The 22,721-nt window shown below is 39.7% G+C and overlaps 1 protein-coding gene across 10 annotated transcripts in view; it reads left to right on the forward strand.

Moving 5' to 3' along the window:
• The window catches only part of LOC143154463 (uncharacterized protein CG43867), a 277,793-nt gene that overhangs the window by 234,238 nt on the left and 20,834 nt on the right, over positions 1–22,721 (forward strand). For all 10 annotated transcript variants that reach the window (XM_076326581.1, XM_076326568.1, XM_076326573.1 and 7 more), the window contains exon 3: positions 9,382–9,444. In XM_076326581.1, coding sequence (XP_076182696.1) covers positions 9,382–9,444 — 63 coding nt within the window. The remainder of the gene's footprint in view (positions 1–9,381; positions 9,445–22,721) is intronic.

Here is a 22,721-nt window from a genome sequence, read left to right on the forward strand (position 1 = left end):
CCGTACTTTTTAATCATGCTCGCGTGCCGTCGTCGTTGCCGCCCCACCCACCCACGCCCCTCCCCCACGCCTACACCGCCTCTCTCGGAACCAGGAGCAGCGGTGGGGGACTGTCCATTCGATCGCCAGGACAATGCCGTGGAATTTACGACGTCGCGATTAACCTTTTGTCCGGCACCGACGGTCTTTGTCGCGTTTCCTCGTCAGAGGGTAGGAGAAACGAATTGGTTCCCCGACGAATTGTTTGTTCCCCGTCCACGGTGGACGGTGATTCGTAAACGTCGCGGGCTGGTAGTTAGGAGATGTATTTTTCCGTTTTACGGTCAAGGGGAATTCGATAACCCGTGTCGTCTGAGAGCGGATTCCGTTGGGTGGTAGTGATTTCGTCGCGGGGCGAACGTAGCGACAAGATCGCAGGTTCGTTCTTGGACGAGTAAACGAACAATTCTCCTGGGAAGATCTAATTCTTTTTTTTTCCCTCACGAGCGAGTGTGATTAAAAAAAAATATTGAAGAAGAATTTTCTTGAAAAAATATAATTTATTGTACTTGATGAACGAGTGTGATTAAAAAAAAATATTGAAGAAGAATTTTCTTAAAAAGATATAATTTTTTTCCATAATAAGCGAGTGTGATTTAAAAAAAATTGAAGAACAATTCTCCTGAGATATCATTTTTTTTTCTTTGACGAGCGAGTGTGTTTCAAAGATTGAAAAAACTAGTCGAAGGCCAATTTCTCGGAGCAAGAGTTACGTACAATTTTAAACGTAACTTTTTTACTTGGAAAGTAAAATAGGTTTATAGATATTTACATGAAACGGAACACAATATTTAAACTCGAAGTTCTGTAATTTTTTATAAAATTCTACGATGAAAGAGTCCTCTTCAGCTTGAATAATTAGGTAGAATTTCATGTCGTGTGAACTCATCATTTTCATTAACCGATACATTTCGTAGCATTGTCAAAGTTAATATATTTACGAAGCTGTAATTATAATTGGGACTACTTGTTTACATTATTTGTAGCATACACTTGTAAAATATTCGATAATAAACTACTCTCGGTCGTAATTCAAACGTATATTCGAGCATTTGTAATTCAGGTTTTAATTCAGATTCGCGTTAAAGCATTCGAATTATCGACACCCGAGGCGACGCCAATGGCTCCGCACCGTCTGAGTCCATCGAGGAGCTCGAGAGCAATTCGCCTTGAATTCCTGCCACAGCGCGGCACTCGACTTCGAAAGCCTCCGCGCGCACAGGTGTTTTCATTTCCCTGTCGAGCCGACTCTTTTCCCGCCTTAATTCCTCCCAACCTCTCTCTTTTCTCTCTCCTTCCCTCTTCCCGCTACCTGTTCACTTTCATCGAAAATACACGAGAGCGAAGCGTACGACTCCATTCCATAACGATTCGTTCCGACCGCGTAACGGCCCGATAACGATCGGATTTTGCATCGCGAGCCCCCCTACTCGTACACGATACTTATTTCTGCTTTAGACGCAAACATTTTCGTGCATGCGATCCGCCCCGAAACGCTTCTGTTTCCCTCGAGGATTCCGGCTAGCTTTGTAGTCGGGGATAAAAAATCGTTTTTCCGCTTCGGAAGGTCACGGTCGCCCGAGTTCTGTACACTGGCAAACAGATTTGCTTTCGTATCTTTCTGTGTAATGGTACGTCAATCGAGAAAATTTGAAATCCATGTGTATGATACTCTTTTTTTAATCAATACGCAAAGGAGATAAAAATTGTACCGTAACGGACTACTCCCGTCATTCTTTTTGCGTTATTCGGTACTATATTGTATAAGTCGAAAACGAACAGACACTGATTCTTGGAAATATTTGTACAGGTACTCCAAGTACACACAAGTGTGTGCAAAAAATTTGAAATCAATGGGTGTAATACTTTTCTCAAAATCAAAAATTTGAAAATTTAAAAATTTGAATATTTAAAACTTTGAAAATTCAAAAATGTTTAAATTTAAATATTTGAATATTTGAAAATTTTTAAATTTGAATACTTGAAAATTTAAATATTTGAAAATTTTTAAATTTGAAAATTTGAAAATTTGAATATTTGAAAATCTAAAAATTTTTTAATTTTTAAATTTGAATATTTGAAAATTTGAAAATTTAAAAATTTGAGTATTTGAAAATTTGAAAATTTAAAAATTTGAAAATTTGAAAATTTGAAAATTTGAATATTTGAAAATTTGAAAATTTGAATATTTGAAAATTTGAATATTTGAAAATTTAAAAATTTGAATATTTGAAAATTTGAATATTTAAAAATTTGAAAATTTGAAAATTTGAATATTTGAAAATTTGAAAATTTTAATATTTGAAAATTTTTAAATTTGAAAATTTGAAAGTTTGAAAGTTTGAAAATTTAATACGCAAAGAAAGTCTAGATTTACGGTCTCTGGACCCAACTTAACCCTATCGTTCTTTTTACGTCCTTCGACGTAATATTATATAACCTAAAAACGAACACGTATTAGCGGTCGGAAAAATTTACGCAAATACTAGAGGTATGCGCAAACACGCCCGCCAAATTCGAAATCCATAACAGTGACACACACCTCGAAATTAATACTCAAAGAAAACCTAAATTTACCCTCACTGCAGCTAGCCTCGAACGCGGAACGTTGCACCGTGAACTCGTCGCGTTCCTGAGGATCACGACCCCCTATCGGGCTACGATCTAAATTATAATAGCCAAGAGACTCTTTGATGTTCCACGAGGCAGCTCGTTGTTCGTCGAAAGACATACGAAGACGCAGCGTCTCTTCGTCCCGGTTAGCTATTCATGATGTCACGGGGTATTCACAGGCCGGTGAGGTACCTCCTGGTGGCCGAAAGACGTCTACTGGCTCTCCGGAGCCAGGAGAGTAGAGGAGTGGGCCACGATTTTCATAAGCCTTTATAGCCCTGGCTGGCCTGCTGTCGTCGTTGCCGAATCGCGGGACGGTCGGATGGAAAAGAAGGAAAGCTTAAGCGCTGACGACAGTTTGAGAGATCCTCCCGACGACTCTCCTGGTATCCCGTTTGCGGCTAATGTACCGTCCTCGCCCCTCGTCGAGACGTCCTTTCTTCTCAGCTCGAGCCGCGACTTCAACGCCGCAGAAAATCCGCGCCTACCCCGTTTCGAAGAACGTTTCTGCGTTTTTCCCTCCGCCAGAGTTCGCCCCCCACCACCACCACTCCACGTTGCTCCACGGTTCTTTTCATACGTTCTCCCTTTTTTTTTCCCATCCCCCTCGTTTCTTCACCGTCCCTCTCAACGCCAGATGCCACTAACTGCACCCTCCGTTGATGAGATCCTCGTCTACGGCTGTGCCTGTTCAGCTTCTTCCCTGGCACCAGCTTCTTTCTACTTAGCCGTCTTCGCGAGACTGAATTCCGACGCGGCCTTACCCCCCCCCTTCCTACCCCCCTTTAACCCGAAGACCAGCCACGATCGAACGTCTCCGCGCGTTCGACGCCCTTTCGCCGCGGCTCCCATTGGGATTCAATGCGAGAGGGTGTTTGCGTTCGAGGTTGTTTGCGTCCGCGTTATTTGTCGAGTTACCTTTCATCGGGACCATTGGACCCGGGTGTCGTATGTACTCGGGATTGAGGGACACCGATTAAAGACGAGTTCCAGGTGCTGGGTCGGTGAGGTTCGAGGACTACGTTTCGAGATCTTACAGAGTAGCTGGCTGAGGACACTCTTCTGATGTTATTTTGCGAAGGTCGTCCTCTTCGAATGGGATGGGTTGACGAGTTAAAAGACACCAATTGTGTTCAAGTTACAGGTGATGGGTGCGAATCAGTTAAGTCAAAGGTTTACGTTTTGCAGGAGATCTTATAGTGTAGATGACTGAGGGCACTCTTTCGATATTATTCTACAAAGGAGATTATCTTGAAATTGGTGTCGAGTTAAAAGACATCAATTACGTTCAAATTTCAGGTGATGATCGATTAAGTTAAAGGTCTACATTTTTTAGAAGATCTTATAGCATAGGTAACCAAGAACACTCTTTCAATGTTATTCTACGAAAAAGATCATCTTCGAATGGGTGTCAAATTAAAAGTCACCAATTAAGTTGTGCAAATCAGTTAAGTAAAGTTCTACGTTTTTCAAAAGCTCTTATAGTGTAGGTAATCGAGGACACTCTTTCAATATTATTCTACGAAAGAGATCATCTTCGAATAGCTGCCGAGTTAAAAGATATCAATTACGTTCAAATTCCAGATGATGGTCGATTAAGTTAGAGGTCTACATTTTTTAGAAGATCTTATAGCATAGGTAACCAAGAACACTCTTTCAATGTTATTCTACGAAAAAGATCATCTTCGAATGGGTGTCAAATTAAAAGTCACCAATTAAGTTGTGCAAATCAGTTAAGTAAAGTTCTACGTTTTTCAAAAGCTCTTATAGTGTAGGTAATCGAGGACACTCTTTGAATATTATTCTACGAAAGAGATCATCTTCGAATAGCTGCCGAGTTAAAAGCTACAGTCAAGTTCAAATTCCAAGTAATAAGTGCAAATCGATCGAGCCAAAAGTCTACGTTTTGTTCAGAAGCTCTTATAGTGTAGGTAGCCGAGGACACTCTTTCGCAATTGTACCGCAAAGATCCCCGCAATTACCCATAAAAACTCGAGTCAGACCTCGAAAACTTCCAGAAAAATGTAAATTCCACCCTCAGTACACCCACTAAAGAACCTAAAGCCCGGATAATCGTCCGCGAAAAAACGTTCGCATCGTGCGCTCCGATCGCGGACTTTTCCATCGGACCCAAAGCCACGCACACGACAACAGCGCACGAACCACGGTGCAGTTAACGTCACTTGTGAACCGTTTGAATAGCTTCATTCGTGGCCGGGGTCTCCCGATGCGGAGAGATTCGCAAATCATCGGTGGAAAGGAATCCCAGCCGTCTGGCTTGGTAGTCGACATCGAGACTCCTACGCGCTAACTCGAGTCACGTGGCGATCGAACGCGTGTCGGGTCCCAAAACGCTCGTCAACCGTCGTCGGAGGATCCCAATTTTCCGCGAGCGTCGCGACGACAACGACGACGAAGTCGACAACGTCGACGTCGACGTGCCGTTCCCGCGAACGGGCTGGTAATTCTATCTAAGAGACGTCCCGATACGCGACACCGCAGCCCGTGATTTAGTCTCCTTGGAATTAGCGGGGTAGCCCCCATTAAGCTCGACCGGTGGCGGTGCCACGACTCGTGGGCTCCTACTACTCTTTCCAACGTATTCCAGCCGGCTTAAAAGTATTCCGTGGTTGACCCCCGGGACAGTATGAATTGCTCTTAAAGCCGAGCCTCGACCCGTATATTAACCTCCGTTTTAATTAATCACCCGGTGGTGTGCGCCGATGTTCCGTGTGCGTGCACACGCGCACGAAACCAAGCTGCAAAACTTGGCGAATTCGCCTCTAACCCTAACCCCGACCCCCTCTACGATTATTGCTCGGCTTGTGGAATTCCGTCGGTTCCGCCCTCCAGCGACCCCTCCAGTTTCAAAATTTATTCCACGGTGAAACTGTTTATGCAATAAGGACCGCGATCAAATAACGAGAGTATTTATCGCGCCGACACCGTTAACGAGGGAACGATTCATCGCTCGCGGTAATTGACACGGTGAAAGGCGGGAACTACTGTCCGTCGTTCGACCCGGAGGATCCCCAATGCGGGTGTAACGTGCCGCTATTTGTGTACGCTATTACGGGTTTAACGTGCCGGTAATCGACGCTTTCGGGGAAAATGTTGAACTAGATTCCGGTCGAGGAGGCTCGGATGAAAGTTTAGGAGAGAGAGAGAACTCTTATCGTGGAGGTTTTTCGATTCTTGTGAGAGACGTTTCTTTGGATTGGTTGGTATCGAGCTCGTGTATTCGTGAGGATTGAATAATTAGAAATAGAGGAAAAATCTTGGGATGTATCCTGGATGGAGAGATTTAGTTTGGGAGAGAGCTCTTATCGTGGAGATTTTTCGATTCTTGTGAGAGACGTCTCTTTTGAATTGGTTGATATCGAGCTCGTGGATTCGTAGTCGATAAAGAATCGAATAATTAGAAATAGAGGAAAAATCTTGGGATGTATCCTGGATGGAGAGAGCTCTTATCGTGGAGATTTTTCGATTCTTGTGAGAGACGTCTCGTTTGAATTGTTTGATATCGAGCTCGTGGATTCGTAGTCGATAAAGGATCGAGTAATTAGAAATAGAGGAAAAATCTTGGGAGGTATCCTGAACCGAGAGATTTAGGGAGAATCTTTATCGTGGAGACGAGAATATTTTTCGAATCGATTACGAAAATTAGTTATTAGCGATACCTTCTTAGAATGTATATATTTATTCGCTAGAGAAACGTGTGCATGTTCAATTAAAAGTTAAATGATAAAAAAAGATGAAAAAATTTTATTTCGCGTTATTTAATATTTATAAAATGCTCGAGGTACAGGATGGAGAGGAAAGTTTGGGGAACATCGTTGGTCCAGTTATTAACATAAAAGTGAACCGATATTCGACACCGATAAAAAATGATCTCTCTTAATTTAAAGTACACCACATTGAACTAGTAGCTCACTAAAAATTAATTACACCTCTTGCAGTTTTCGCCTAACGAATTTTATCTGAAAATATTCACTCGTGTAATTAGTTTTCCGCGTAAACGAAAAGAGGAAATATGACCCATGTATAATACACGTAAAAATAACGCTTTTCAAATAGCAACTATTTTTTGTTTCACTCGCTGTGTCATCACGGAGAACCAACCCGTGATACGTTCAATATTAAAATTGAATTTATTGAATTTCAGAATTCGTATTGCAAACTTGCATTTCAAAATTTCGAACACAAATATCAACGTTTGAACTCAAATCTTTCATTTTAAATTGAAATACTCTCGTCCAAATTTGATTGCAAACACGTAACTCGAACCGTAACCCCTTAAGTCCAAGTTCTACGTTTTTCAGAAGCTCTTATAGTGTAGGTGGCTGAACAGATTCTTTCACCATTACGCTCTAAAGGAGTCAGAAACTTAATAGTGACCTTAAATACTTACACAAAAAAAATCATCCACGAAACACACTCATTCAAATTCGAGTACAAAAATCTACGTTTTTCAGAAGCTCTTATAGTGTAGGTGACTAAACAGATTCTTTTGCCACTACGCTACAAAGAATATCGTCAAAATTACGCTTATAAAAAAAAAATTAAGAATTATGAATACTTACAGAAAAAAAGTCTCCCTCGAAACACACTAATCAAAAATCGAGTACAAAAATTTTACGTAAAAGCTAACCTCTAAAATCTCTATCCAACTCGTCCGCGAAATATCAAAAACTCTCATCGCTCTCGCCCTTCTAATAATGCAAATCCTTGGCTTCTCTTTTCTCGGGCCATTCTCGGCCAAACTCCTCCTCCTCCCCGGGCTCTTACGATGATTCAAGGACTGAGTCACGCTTGATCTACGTCTTCTGGTCTGTAAATGAATTCCTTCCCTCTGCCGTAGGTGGAATTCTCGTCGTTCCGGGAGGAAATACAGACGCGTCAGTCCTTGACGCGCACGTATCAATCTTCGCCGGATCAAGCGGAGCTTCGAGGAGCCGCTTAAGTCGGTGGTATCCATTAAACTCTCGTCGGGTGGGCACTACGTGTTGGCTATGGACTTAACCGAGTTTGATGAAACTTTTCCTCCTTGAAAGAAAAAAATTAGATGACGCGAAAGTAGCCCCTACCTAGCCAACCCCGGCACACGGTCGAGAATGCTTCTCGATACGGTGCCGGCTGACGCTGGATTATGAATATTTCATTTTTGTGAAACACCACGGCCGGGTGTTCCCCTAGCACCTGACTGCCATTCCGATGGACGTCGACCGTTTATTGTTTGCGAACAATGCGAGCCCCGTAGCAACCTTATCGCGACTTCCCTTATTCACTTTGCGGCCCGATCCTGCCGTAGCCCTTCCACAGTTTCCTACGCAGTGAAATTTCGACAATTTTTATCGATAGAGATACACACAAATACCGCGCGGAGATTACCCCCCATGGAAGATGGCGGCGAGAGTTGAACCTCTTGGAAGACCGCGCGGGCGCTGTCAGCAACCCCTCATTATTCTCTTAATAACTCGTTCCCTTAATTGAATTAACGTCCGCTATTTTAAGTAATCCTCTCTTTTAATATCCTTAATCCCACGCCAGCGGTTACATGTTTCTAGGTTATCTCGAATTAACCGAAATTAAATAATTTAAGCCTGGAACGGGGAGGGAGCAGGTTGGTTACGAGGCTTGGGCACGGAGAGGAGGGATCGATATTTTTGCGTAGCTTTGGGAATCATTGTAAAATCAAATTGTATGTTTCGAGGAGTAAATAATATAAATATTTGTTGGGTTGCACGGAAAATCAGTCCGTTTTCCAAAATGGAGAATATATAATTTAATAAAATGTTTGTACACTCTAAAAAGATTGTGTTTCATTTTCACCAAAAAAAAAACGAAATGACTTTCCGAACAATCCAATAGTTTTACGTGAAAGTTTATATATTTTTCACTTTTCGTAGCTATGTATTTTCATCGTGAAGTGCTTTGGTATATTATTTTTCCTAATGTTTGACGTTAATTCTTCATTATACGTTTGTACTAATGAACACGTTAGTATTAATACTTTCTGAAACAATTTTCATGGCATATTTGATCTTGCAGTCAATTTCAAACTTTCAGCTAGTAACTACTTTCTGTAGAAAAAAATGGCGGGTCGTTGTAAGAACCAAATATTCGTACGACGAGACCTCTGGCGGTCGTTAAATGAATTCAGATAATTTTTATCTATCTCAAAACCGCAGTCAAGTATAAAAAATTGCGTTAATTTGTCATTATGCACCTCTAGCCAACACGCACATTAATATTAATACTTCTTGAACAAATTTTCATTGCATATTTGTTCTTACGATCAATTATAAACTCTCAGTTGGTACCTACTTTCCGTAGAAAAAAATGGCGGGTTATCTAAGAGCTAAATATTCGTTCGACGAGACCTCTAGCGGTTGTTAAATCAATTCAAATAATTTTTATCTATTTCAAACCGCAGTTCTCAGTCGACTTTAAAAAATTGCGTTAATTTATCATTATGCACCTCTAACCAATGCACCCATTAATATTAATACTTCCTGAAAAATGTTCATTGCATATTTGTTCTTACGATCAATTACAAACTCTCAGCTGGTACCTACTTTCCGTAAAAAAAAAATGGCGGTTCGTCTAAGAGCCAAATATTTGTTCGACGAGACCTCTGGCGGTCGTTAAATCAATCTAGATCGTTTTTATGTATTCTAAGCCGCAGTTTGCAATCGTTTGGTAAACGATCGTGTTTTCTGTTTTCAGCTCTCGGAGCTCGAACAGCGGGTCTTGGAAGCGGAGGGCCGAGCCGACGAGGCGGAGGACAAGGTGAGAATAAATTACGATCGCTGGTTTCATAATCGAACTCCTGCGCTGCGTTTCGCAAGAAATACAAGAAATACTCAACCTGTAACCGAAAGCTCGTCCTTTGTGTTTTCTCCGTTGGTTGTCGTTCTCCTTCCCCCTTTCGACGTTAGAGTGCACTGCTCTCGCAAAGGGGGATGCTCCGTGCACATGTATATCAGAAGAACAATCGAAACGCCGTTAAACGTCGAGTCGCAGAAGACCGTTAACATCGCGAACATCCGGTTCGAGTAATTACGTCGAGTTGCAATTAACGAGACACCGGTGTCGTTAGTTAACGCTCGACCAACTGGCCCGAAGACATCAAGGATAAATAATTAATTTAGCAAGTGGTAACGGCGTTCCTTGCGAGAGGCCTCCATCCGCTTTAATGACTCGTTCCGCGTCTGTCTCTTCTACCGGGTGTCCCGTAAAAAAATGTCCTTCGCGCAGTGAGAAGCGTGATCCGCCTTTCGATGGTTAAAAATTGATTCGAATCGATGCGCGAACCAATCGAAGACGATATTTGTGATTTATAGGTGAACGTTTGACACGAATATTTATTCAGAACGTCTATCAATCTCGCGACAGTTAGATGTACTATAGGTACGATACGAACATTCGTGACATATATCGATCGAACGTCTATCGTACGATAGAAGAATTTAATTGCGAATATTTTTCTTTGTTCTTTATTTCCCCCGTCACAACGATTTCAATATCTTGAACACTAAACGTACGCTTACTCTGTAAAATTAAATTTGAAAGATGATCTCTATCGCTCGGTTAACTTTTTTATACATCATTGTTCCAAAAGATATTATCTTTCTATTCAATGGAATTCTATGTGAATTACAAGTACTTACACGAAGTGATCCATTATCAATTATTAGACTTCCGAGAAGGAAATTTAACAATTGGAAATTATATACATTTTCCCTGGATGGGTATTATGTTATTAAAAAAATTGTAACCACCGTTCAAGGTGGTTTTTGTAAAATAAAAAAATATAATCGTTGTTCAGGATCGGTACTATGTATAAAAGAATTGTTATCGATCGTCTTCGCGATCGATACTCGGTTGCATCTTTTTCCACGTGGATAAAAAATAAAAAGCACCAGAATTCCCCCATGGAGATATCGATACTGCGTTACCGACCACGGTGTGACGCCATCCGAGGGTACAACTTCGAATATCGCGAACCATCTCCACCGAGCTGTCCATCGATTTTCTGCCTCGTTTGTTCTTTACCGACCGACACACGAATTTCTGCACGTGACACAGCGCCATGTTTGCACGACGTACCAACCGCGGGCAATCTCGTTTCGAATTTTTGCACCGCGGTCTCGGTACTCGGTGTCCTGGTAAACGATCGACCAGAACTTGTACCGACGAAGCTCGATATCGATTCGATCCACGTGATCCTTCGAATCGATGTTGATTACTTTTTAATCGCAAGGAAAGTTCTCGACGAGAAACTCGCGCGATATTGATACATCGATTGATGTAGTATCGGAACTCCAGGCTACGGAATATAGTACGAATCGGTATTCCAGGGGGTGTCACGTTACAATTCCTAAGGTTCCATCTTCAATGAAACTTCTACCTGGTATTGGTCTTCTACCTCCTTAGTTTTTAGAAGTTGTTTACTTGACTATTTCGACCGATATATCGACAAATTCCTCGAAATTAATTGTCAAGTATTGTTATTTAAATGCATACTTGGCCTTTACGAGGAATTATTAAATACAATTATATATTTTACGTTAAAATCGACAAATTCTTCGAAATTAATTATCAAGTATAGTTACTTAAATGCACACTTGGCCTTTATGACGAATTTTTTAAATATAGTCATACTTTTTACATTAAAATAAATTTGTAAAAACGATGTAAAATTTGAAAAAATTGTGGAAGTAAAATTTATCTAAAGAGTGAAACCACCATAAATTAAGTATACTAAATGTCTTTACTTTCTTAACTAACTTAAGAAGAAAAAAATATGAGCATTGCTCTTTTCTTATTTTTTTTCAAATTTTTTCAGTGTATCAGTGCCCTTAATAGATAAATAAATCTACTTGTATTTCGTTTTAAATGATGGCAAAAAATGACAAACATTGGCACCAAGTATATACATAGACTACATGACACAATGGTATTAATTCTAGTACTCTTTCAGTTTAATTATTCCTTCGCAAAGAAAAATATTTTTGATAAATTATAACAAATATACCTGATTAGATTGCATTTTGGAATAGTATGTGTCTACTAACCTTCGCTCAAATTTGTGTATTTTCTCGTAAAAAATACAAACAAATTTCTGACAAATCATGAAAAATATACTTCATTTCCTACACAACAAATCGTAAAAAAAACCTTCAATATTCCCCACCCAACAAATCGTCACAAAATTTTCAAACCTTTCGTTAAACACAACAATACTTCCTTTTTTCTTCTTACTTTTTCACGTGCAATTTATCCATTCGCACTCACCCCGGAAAATCGAACACACTAAAAAATATATCCCCCGTTCCCTGCATCTCGCTACTACTCGTCACAAATCGTAAAAAAAAAAAGAAAGAAAAAAAAACCATTCATAGTTCCCTCCGCAACGGTACAATCTCTAGCAATCCCCCGCGGAAAGAAAAGAAAATCTCGTAGCCCCGATTGTTCTCCCGGCACCGTGAGCACCAGACTGCCCCCTTCCATCCACGGACAAAAACGTCTGGACGATTTACCCGCGCGGTAAAGAATCACCTGACGCCGGTCGGTACTCGGCGATCGGCGAGTGTCAGGGCGCATGTTGCGTCGCATTGATTTTCGGGCCCGCTCGGGCGCGAGTAGGAACACGAAGGGCCACGAGGACTGGGGGAGAGAGCTCGAAGCTACGGAGTGGAGCGAACGCTAGGCGCCAGGTGGCCGAGGGGTGCCAGGGGAGCAACAATATGGCCGAGCGACCGGCCGGCGAGACCCGTCGTTTTGTTATGACCTCGAAATTCGGTCGTGAAGTCGTCGGGCGTTCGTGAACCACGTGCATACCCCGGGTACGTGTTCGAGCGACGACAACACCGAATATCCACGATCGTACGCGATCCTCGTGGCATCGGTCGCGGGTACCGATCGTCCCGGACGCGACGACCACGCACGAACACGAACCACCGCGTCCCGAGAATTATGGATCACGGCAGGTGACATCGATGAAAGGTAATCCTCCTCCGTAATTTACGATCGTACCGTACGGCACCGTTACGTGTGCCGCGTTCCCTTTGTGCACGAATTTTCCGTGCACGCTGTGTACACTTCGCGGCCGTTTACGAGTGGGTGGGGAGGGGGGTCGAGCGAACGTTCGCGTACAGGCGATTGAAAACTTCGCGTCGAGTTCGCGAACCTCGTTTTCGGGTCTCGGTTGTATTCAGTTAGGTGGAAGCAGGATGGTGAATGACGGGCTTTGATAAAGTATTTTTTTTTTCTTTCTTTCTTTTATTTAGCTTCTACTATGATCGGATGTAATTCTTTCTTGAGAAAGAATTCTTTTGATTATATTGATGAATTATTGGGTACTATTATATATTGTCCACTGTTTGGTGTTAGCCAGACTATTTTATCTTAAGGTATAATAGGACGATAGATGTCATTGTCGAAGTATTTCGTTGTATTTAGTTAGGTGGAAGTAGGATGGTGGATGAGCTTTGATGAAATATTTTCTTTTTTTTTTTATTTAGCTTCTACTATGATCGGATGTAATTCTTTCGGTGAGAAAGAATTCTTTTGATTATATTGATGAATTATTGGGTACTGTACCACCACATTATTTAGTTAGGTGGAAGTAGGATGGCTAGGTAGTAGGTAGCTTTGATGAAGTATTTTCTTTTTTCTTTTTATTTTTTATTTCTTTTTTTTTTTTATTTAGCTTCGACTATGATCGGATGTAATTCTTTTGATAAGAAACAATTCTTCTCGGTGATATTGGTAAATTATTGTTATTTACGTGAACGTGTATGTTTACTTTTGGTCCACTGTTTGGACCAAATTAGGTTATCCAGGATATCTGATCTTAAGATATAATAAAATGATGAATGTTATTATCGAAAAAGTATTTTTTTTTATTTTTTACTTTTATTAATAGTATGGATGTACTCTTTTGGTAAGAAAGAATTCTTCCCGGTGATATTGGTAAATTATTGTTATTCACATGAACGGTACGTTCAATTTTAGTCCACTGTTTGGTGTTATCTATAGTATCTTATCTTTATGATCCTTACTTAGGTAAAAGTAGAATAGTACTTGTCTTCGACGAAGTTCTTTTTTTTTCCATCTTTTTACTTTTTTTAATAATCTCGACTATGTTCCGATGTAAGTTTTTTAATAACATAGGATTCTTCTCGATGAAATTGCTAAATTATTATTGCTATTCATACGATAGTGTATGTCCAAAGTATCTTATTATAGTAAGAGATGTTACAAATCTCGATTCGAGCTTACAGACCTACAAGCTTGTTCAATTTGACCTAATTTTCGAATCGTCCAGATTATCTTGTAGGACATCGTCATCCAAGAGATGTACAGTTGATATCACTTGTTAGTCTTCTTAACTAGATACTGAAGCATAAATTTGAGAAGAACGGGGCACTTTACTGTTCGTCTGGAACGTAGGGAACGCTACAGGGATGAAAACACTCAAATATGTATAAACGTGTGTTTATACGTTGTCACAATTTAGCTTAGTGATTTAGTTAGCTGGAGCATCTGCTTATCTTGGCAAGAGGTGTTCGAAATTTCGATACAAACTTACTACCTCGATTCGATCGAGCAACACCACTCCAAAGTTAACTTTCCAAGGAGTTATCCAAAGTATCTTACATCTTCTTGGTCTTAGCAAGTAGTATTTAAAAATCTCGAGGCAAGCTTATAGACCCTTGAATTATTCAAGAAACAGCTCACCACGAGGAAAGGAGTAATCTAGATCAAATCAGACATCTTTTGTATAAACTTACTTGATTTTTTTTTTTTAATGTTAAATTACAAATTTTTAAAAAACATGGAATATCGACAAAATATTCATCGATGTTGCTTCAGTATAGATGTAGTTTAAAAATCTTTCTGGGTTTCTCAAAAATCGTATTTTAACACGAAAAAGAAATACAGATCGGGAAAGCTTGATAAAGTAATGTGTTTTTGTTAATTCTTAACAAAAAATTTAATTTTACTTAATTGATCGATCAAATTAGGTTAGACAGTATTAATATCTGAGCTAACCTCCCAAGCTATAATTTATAAATTATTGAAATGGATTAAATTTAATTAAACTTTTTGTTCGAAATCTTCTCCTCTGTAAGACAATAAAAAATTCCAATTTTACGTTAAAAATACATAAAAGCACATTACTTTGTCAAACTCTCTCTATATCAATTTTTTATGTCAAAATATAAGATTTTTCGAAAAAATCGAGAAAATTCTACTCGGATGAATTTCTTCGATTCAAAGTAAAAATACATTGATTAAAACAAAATCATCGAATCGCAAGTTTATCAAAAATTCTACTCGGATGAGTTTCTTCGTTTCGAAATAAAAAATACATCGATTAATGTACCCGTCACCGAACCGCAAATTTACCAAAAAATTCTACTCGCATGCAAAATCGAACAGCGATGCAAAAAAAAAAGAAAAAAAAGGTACATCGATTAAGACAAAATCACCGAACCGCGAGTATTACCGAAAAATTGTACCCGGTTGTGTTCCCTCGTTTCGAAAACGATCGATCGACGATGCAATACGACGAACCGATCGACAGACCGAACGTCACGAAGCGTCCCGTGGAAATACAAGAGCGGAGAGCGATTTACCGGACGCAGACCGACTTAACGACTCGCTTTGACGGGACGTGTCGCGTATAGAATTGGCATGCGGCCAATTCATGAGTAATCCTCGTTTCCCGTGAGCACCCGCGCAACAAACAAAATAAAGGTGCTGCGGCGCAGACGTTCACTCCCCACTCCTCGCGACGAGCCCGCCCCCTGGTGGTAAGTGGAGGGGAGAGAGAGAGAGAGGGAGAGGGAGAAAGAGAAAGAGAGCGCGCTCCTTTAAATATTTCAAAGCGACCGTGGCGCGTTAGACTCGTTTCGATGTTGCTCTTTCGCGTCTCCCTTCGCGACCCTCGCAGACCTTCTTTTCAACGTCGATTCTTTCTCCCGGCGATATTTGCAAAGCGACTGGCCTATATCCAATTTAACGCGTTGACTGCCAAGTGCGAGTTAACTCGTAGTCGACGACCTGTCGCCCAGCGCCCCCTACGAGTCGACTCGTAAAGAACGTGTCCCTAACCGGGGTTTACCATCCCCGCGTCCGTAAATAGGAATAGACACTCTTTTAAGAGAGGACGATAATCCTTCGAGAGGGATTGTACGTTTCGAGTATTAATTTCTTTCGGAGCGAATGGGGGAATTTTTATCTCGGAAATTGGAATGGGGGCGATTGGAAACTTTCAATGGTACGATGGAACGTTCGTTTAAAGTAGGAATAGACATTCTTTTAAGAGAGGACGATAATTCTTAGGGAGGGAGAACATGTTTGTACGGATGAAGTGAAAATAATTTTCGAGGGTTAATTTCTTTTGGAGTGAAGGGGAAATTTAAAAGGGAGCGATTGAATACTTTGGATAGTATAGTGCTAAAGATTGGATTAAAGTGGAGAGAGAGGTCAATAAAACTTTAATAAAGTGATTATTAACGTCTGTAAATAGAAATAGATACTATTTTAAAAGACGAGGATAATCCTAGGACAGTTATTTTAATTTTAATTATTAATTGTAATTATTAACTAATTTTTCTCCGTGTAAATCTAATCAATGAAATGAAAGATTCAATTGAAGAAAGAATAAAGATCAATAGAGCTTTAATAGGTCCTATAATATAAATATAAAATTTCTGTTAAATTATTATTTTCCCTTACTTCGAACTCTGGGTAAGAAGTAACTTAGAATTGTTGTAAAATTCAGAGCCTTCCTCCGTATAAAAAAAGCATATTAAAATTATTAATAGCGAATAGGAAAAATTTGAGGTACAATAAAAAAAAAAACTCAACTCCTAAACGTCCCTTACTAGTAATTCTACCAGATTCTAATCACTTCAAAGTGCATGTCACTTCAAAAAGTGAAAATCAAAACCCAATTCCAACTATCGACTTACTATTACAATAATTTTTACATTCGAGGGAAATCTTCCGTGAAAATCTTCCATATCTCTCCTCGGCGAGTAAATAAAACACTTCCAAGAATCCCCACGGAAGATCTAGTACGATCTAATCTCGATACGAGCGCCTCGATCGCATAAACGTCCTCGTGCGTAGACATAATTTGTTGATCCGTTCAGTTGCGTTTCTCACACCGTTGGTCGGTCGTTGATCCATTTAGCCCCTGACGAAGCCTCGAGATGGTCTGTTTTGTTTTGTTTTGTTTTTTTATTTTGATTTCTTTTTTATCTTGCTTTCTTCTTCTTCTTTCCTCCGCGGCCCGTTCCCCCGAAGATCGCGGTTGAATGGATGTTGCTGCATGTACGTGCACATTAACAGGCTCGTTTTGGCGGGAAGCCAGCCGCGATTCGACGTTGCATCCGCGAGACGACGCCGCGTGCACGCGCACGTGCGCCGCCCGGTCCTGCCTAAAAAGACAAAAGACACCCACCCCCCGCCCCCTGTCCCACCCTCGCGCGATCGACTGGCACGATATTTTGCTATCGAGATGCTCGTGCTCTTCGTCAATTACGAACTCGGTCTAAGAGTAACATTTTAGATGATGAGACAGTTACTCGTTGAACTCGATTTTTAATATTTCGTATTCAATGTTTTATATTTAGTATTTAATATTTAATATTTGATACCTAATATTTAGTATTCAATATTTAATATTTGGTACCTAATATTTAGTATTCAATATTTAATATTTGATACCTAATATTTAGTATTCAATATTTAATATTTAATATTTGATACCTAATATTTAGTATTCAATATTTAATATTTAATATTTGATACCTAATATTTAGTATTCAATATTTAATATTTAATATTTGATACCTAATATTTAGTATTCAATATTTAATATTTAATATTTAATACCTAATATTTAGTATTCAATATTTAATATTTAATATTTAGTATTCAATATTTAATATTTAATATCTAATATTTAGTATTCAATATTTAATATTTAATATTAAATATTAAATACTGAATATTAGATATTTAATATTTAATATTAAATATTAAATACTGAATATTAGATATTTAATATTTAATATTAAATATTAAATACTGAATATTAGATATTTAATATTTAATATTAAATATTAAATACTGAATATTAGATATTTAATATTTAATATTTAATATCTAATATTTAGTATTTAACACTTAATATTTAGTATGCAATATTTAATATATCTGGTATATTATGATTATCATACAAATGGAAATTTTTTAACAATAAAAAAAGCTGATTTAATTTAGATACTATAGAACGTGAGAACTTATTTTGGATAGTTTCTAAAGAGGTAATGTGAGTAGGATGATTCTTAGTCCAAGAGAAGAGATGTGACTGGTGCCTGTTGAATTTGATTTTTAATAGTTTGTATATATTATTATTATTATTATACAGGTTGAAATTCTTTGACAATAATACTTGGAAAATACTCCAAGATTTAAATACAAACAAGAATCGAGTCTTTGGAGTAAATTAATTTAATTCAGATACTATAAAATGTGAAAACTTCTATTAGATATTTTCTAAGAAGGTAATATGGATAGTATGATATAAATTGCAAGTTGAAGAGTAGTATTTTAAGCAAGGAAGAGTGTTTATGAGATTCTAGAATCTAGATGGTCAAGAAAGAATATTAACCCTCTACTGTATTTGATTTTATTGTTTAAAAGGAGTAAAAAGGAAATATTTCTTGAAAAGTTGAAGTGCAGTTTAAATAAAATAAACTTCCAGAGATCAGCTGACAGATCCTCATATAGGTTGATAAATTACACATCGACAATAATTAATATCCACCTGTCTCTACACTAATATTTCCCCTTGGATCAATTTAGGGGGTTGCTAAACACTATCGACGTTCTTTCGTCAACTATCAATTTTCTTTTCGTATCTCAAAGGCTTGTAACAAGTAAAAATAACAAAACAAGTGAACAGACCGAAAAGTGAAAAGTTAAAATCTAGTCTAAATAAAATAAACTTTCAGAAATCAGCTGACAGATCCTCATATAATTTGATAAATTACACATCGACAATAATTAATATCCACCTGTCTCTGCACTAATACTTCCCCTTGGATCAATTTAGGGGGTTGCTAAAGAAACACTATCGTCGTTCTTTCGTCAGCTGCTAATCCTCTGTTCGCGTTTCAAAGGCTTGGTACAAGTAGAAAATGAGGAAAGAAGTGAACAGATCGGAAAATAGTGAAAAATAACACGCATTCATTGTTCACAGAAACAAGGAAGAATCGAATTTTCCCGAATGTTCGTGTTATTTTCGCGAAAATCTAAGCAGAAGCTCCAACGTTGTCTCGTAGATCACCGCAGACACGATTCAATTATTCCTGCGCGGAGTTATTTCTGGTTTCGCAGCAGTTTTGCTTTCAGGCCTGCGCTTCGGGAGACACAAGACGAATCGATAAATCTTAAGATACGGTTCAAAAGTCGCCAGACGTGTTCGATCGAACGACGAACTCACCATCCGGGTCGTTGTCTCCGAATTAAACACCTTTGAGGTGGCTGCCAGGAGTCGTTCTGTCCCGTTTCCGATATTTTCGAATGTAAGGCGTTGCAAAAAAATAAAATAAAAAAAAATTAACTCGACGAGGATCCACGACCTATTTCTCCAAAGACGAAACTCTCGCCATCTTTGCAAAATTATTCCATCAGGACAGACCGAAACTCGAGCGTACTGGTCTAGCTTAGAATTCAGAAGCTAGAATAATAAAATTGGATAACAAATATCGCAATTAATGGAAATATTTGGAAAAAAGTGACATGGAACGTTCGTTTTGAACTTGGAAAGGAATTTGAATCAAATTTAACCTTTACTGTGTTTTGTCTTTGGAACTAGATTAAAAAATTGAAGTAAGGGATAAGAAATATTGCAATTGGGCGAAACCTTTGGAAAAATGTAGCATGGAATGTTCGTTTTGAACTTGGAAAGGAATTTGAATCAAATTTAACCTTTACTGTGTTTTGTCTTTGGAACTCGATTAAAAAATTGAAGTAAAGGTTAATTGAAATTATGTTAAATCTCTATTGATCTTTGCAAACGAGTCGAGTAAAATAAGAATGTATAGAAGTCGCATCGAAGGTTCGATCTAAACTTAGAAATCAACTTCGATCTCCACTTAATCCTGTGTGTTTTGAAATAACCGGACGAACGAAGCAATTAATTACAAACGTTTTTTCCAAACTTAGAAATCGATCGACTATTAAGTCTTGTTTTTTGAAACAAATGAGCGAATTAAAAATATTGCAATTAATACAAAGATTTTAACGAAAGTACATCCGTAGATGTCAATCTCTATTGACCTTTTGGAACAACTAGACGAATGAAAAGTGTTGAAATTAATTACAAAATTTGAGTAGAAACTAAGTAGCAGCAATCGTCCATTCTGAACTTGAAAATCAAATTCAATCACTATGAAGTCTTATATTTTGAAACAACTAGACAAATAAGAAATATTGCAACGAATTACCAAATTTGAATAAAAAGTTAGTCCACTCTAAACTTGAAAATCAAATTCAATCACTATGAAGTCTTATCTGTTGAAACAAGTAGACGAATAAAGAAATATCGCAACGAATAACAAAATTTGAACAGAAAGTTAGTAGCATCGATCGTCTAAACTTAAAAATCATGATTCAGTCGCTACGAAGTCGAACGAATAAAATACTCAATGAATAAAATATCTGCCGATGCAATCCGCGCAGCACCACCATAAAAACACATCCCCTACCTCGAAACCTTCCCCGATCCTCAATAAAAGAAACAATCCTTCCACGTTTCCATATTGCAAAAAGAAAAAAAAAAATCGATCCAACTCTATCGACAAGATCGAAGAAAACTCGTCCGGCACGTAAGGATCGTTTTCCATCGTTGCAATCCCTCCGTAGCCCACCATGCGCTCTATTCTTCGTCCAAGTGTCGAGCGCAGGCCTGCGAGATACGAGCGTGGACCAGATCGATGAATCCGAAGACTCCCGATCCTCTGTGCTCGTCTAGCCTAACCTAAGAGAGATCTCGCCGCGGCGCGTTTCCTCGTCGTGTTCTCATTGTTTCCCCGCCGAGGCTCGTACGGATTAACGCATAGAGGCTGCGTCCAGAGAGGGTTAGCCAACGAACGTGGAACGACGTCACGCAGTCGTCCATCCGGCGGCCGTCAAGGCGACCGGCTCGACCTCGGGGTGGCGTGTGTGCACAACCGAGTCCGCAGGACCTCTACGAATTCTGCTATTGGCCGCGAGCCAACGTGACTCATCGCCTCCAGGAAAGGCCCGCGCGGAGAGAGTTTACGTGCATCGGTTTCGTTCAGTTCGGTTCGATCTCCGGCATCGTGCGCACCGAACGCCCCTATCTATCTATCTCTCTCTCTCTCTCTCTGTCTCGAGCTTCGTCCCTTTCTCGCGGTTCACCCCGCCCCTACCGAGCGGAGAAACAAGGGAAATCGCGGACACGACTCCTGGGGAGTGTCCTTGTGTAACCACGATCGTGGAAGAGCCCACGGGAGGACCCGCGACGCCCGAGGAGTGCCCAAAGAGATCCTCCGGGCGATACTGCGGCTAACATGGCCACTCGTAACCTTGGTAAGCCTTAACGTACGATGACCACGACGACGATGACACACCGTACACTAGCGAAAATATACAACGTCGTGTGGATACTACGATGCTGAGGGAGATCGTGCACGTGATCGGTTCAAAGATCCTACGGGGGTGACGACAGTGCTCCGGGAGGTGATTCTGAGAGTGATTCTGAGAGTGATTGTAAGAGTGACGGTAAGGTTGTGAACCCTTCCTTGTGAACGGAAGAAAATAACCGAGGAGAGAGCTACTGTCAAGTGCCCACCGTTTGGAGTATCTTCGGTTATGGGTCGATTGGGTTAGCCTCTGAGTCAGAAGTGTTTCTCCATCGGTGTGATTAGTCTAGGGTTAGTTCGAGTTAGAAGCGATTCTGTAAGTGCGAATGATCGAAGGATGCACGTTCTTTTCGAGCTGCGATGGAATATCCAGAGTCGTGGAGTTCACGAGTTTCACCCATTGGGGACAAAGTTAGGTGTCCGTAGTTTGGGAATAACGTGCAAGTGCCTGTAGTTCGAAATACCTCGATTCTGGGTCGATTGGTACTGTTGGTTAGAGTAGAATGTAATTTTGAAAGCGCGAGTTCGAGGATTCGGGAACAACGATCGAAGGATAGTGTTCTTGTTGACGTGAGAAAAAATTTAGACTCGGGTTGCTTTCTCCGTTAATGGATACTAATGAGTTAGGCTTTCCATTGTTTCGAAACGACGTCTGAACGCCACGGTTCGAATATTCTTGATTTTAAATACATCAGTCCGGATCTGGATCAGGAGTGAGGTCAGGAGGAAGAGATATTGAGTATCGTTCTTGTGGACGGAGAAACTTGGAGAGTCCTCAGCTCCTCCATTAACGAGTCCAAGTTAGCTTACGCGTCTCCATCGTCTCGAAATGACGTCCAAGTGCCACGGCTCGAAACATCTTCATTCTAAAGGAAACGATCCAAGTTTGGGTTAGGTCTGGGTGAGAATTCGTGTATTCGGGAGTAATCGTTATCGACGCGAGGGAATAAAGAAACTCGGGGAATCCCGAACTTCCTCCATTAACGAGTCCAATTTAGATTCTGGTTACCCTAGCATCTCGAAACGACGTCCAACTGGCACATTTATCAAAATCTCTCCTTCTACATCGATAACTCAGAATTCTATCCCTTGTCGATAAAATCTCTCGTAAAATTATTTCCATGTTTTCTTCTAACTCGAGATATTATAAATCGAGTAATTCGATAAGAGTTCCTCAGATGCATTCATGACGTAGCAACGTTTACCTCGACCGCGTGCCAAGACCTTGAGAACCTCCATTAAAATTTCATAAATCGAGTGTATAGCTGTTCGTACTCGACCGATATAACTCTCTATAACCGACATACTTTGCTACAACCGAGATACTTCGCTACAACCGAGATACTTGGTTGTAATTGACACACTTCG

This window comes from Ptiloglossa arizonensis, chromosome 1 (genome assembly GCF_051014685.1).
Source record: "Ptiloglossa arizonensis isolate GNS036 chromosome 1, iyPtiAriz1_principal, whole genome shotgun sequence".
Classification (NCBI taxonomy): Eukaryota; Metazoa; Arthropoda; class Insecta; order Hymenoptera; family Colletidae; genus Ptiloglossa; species Ptiloglossa arizonensis.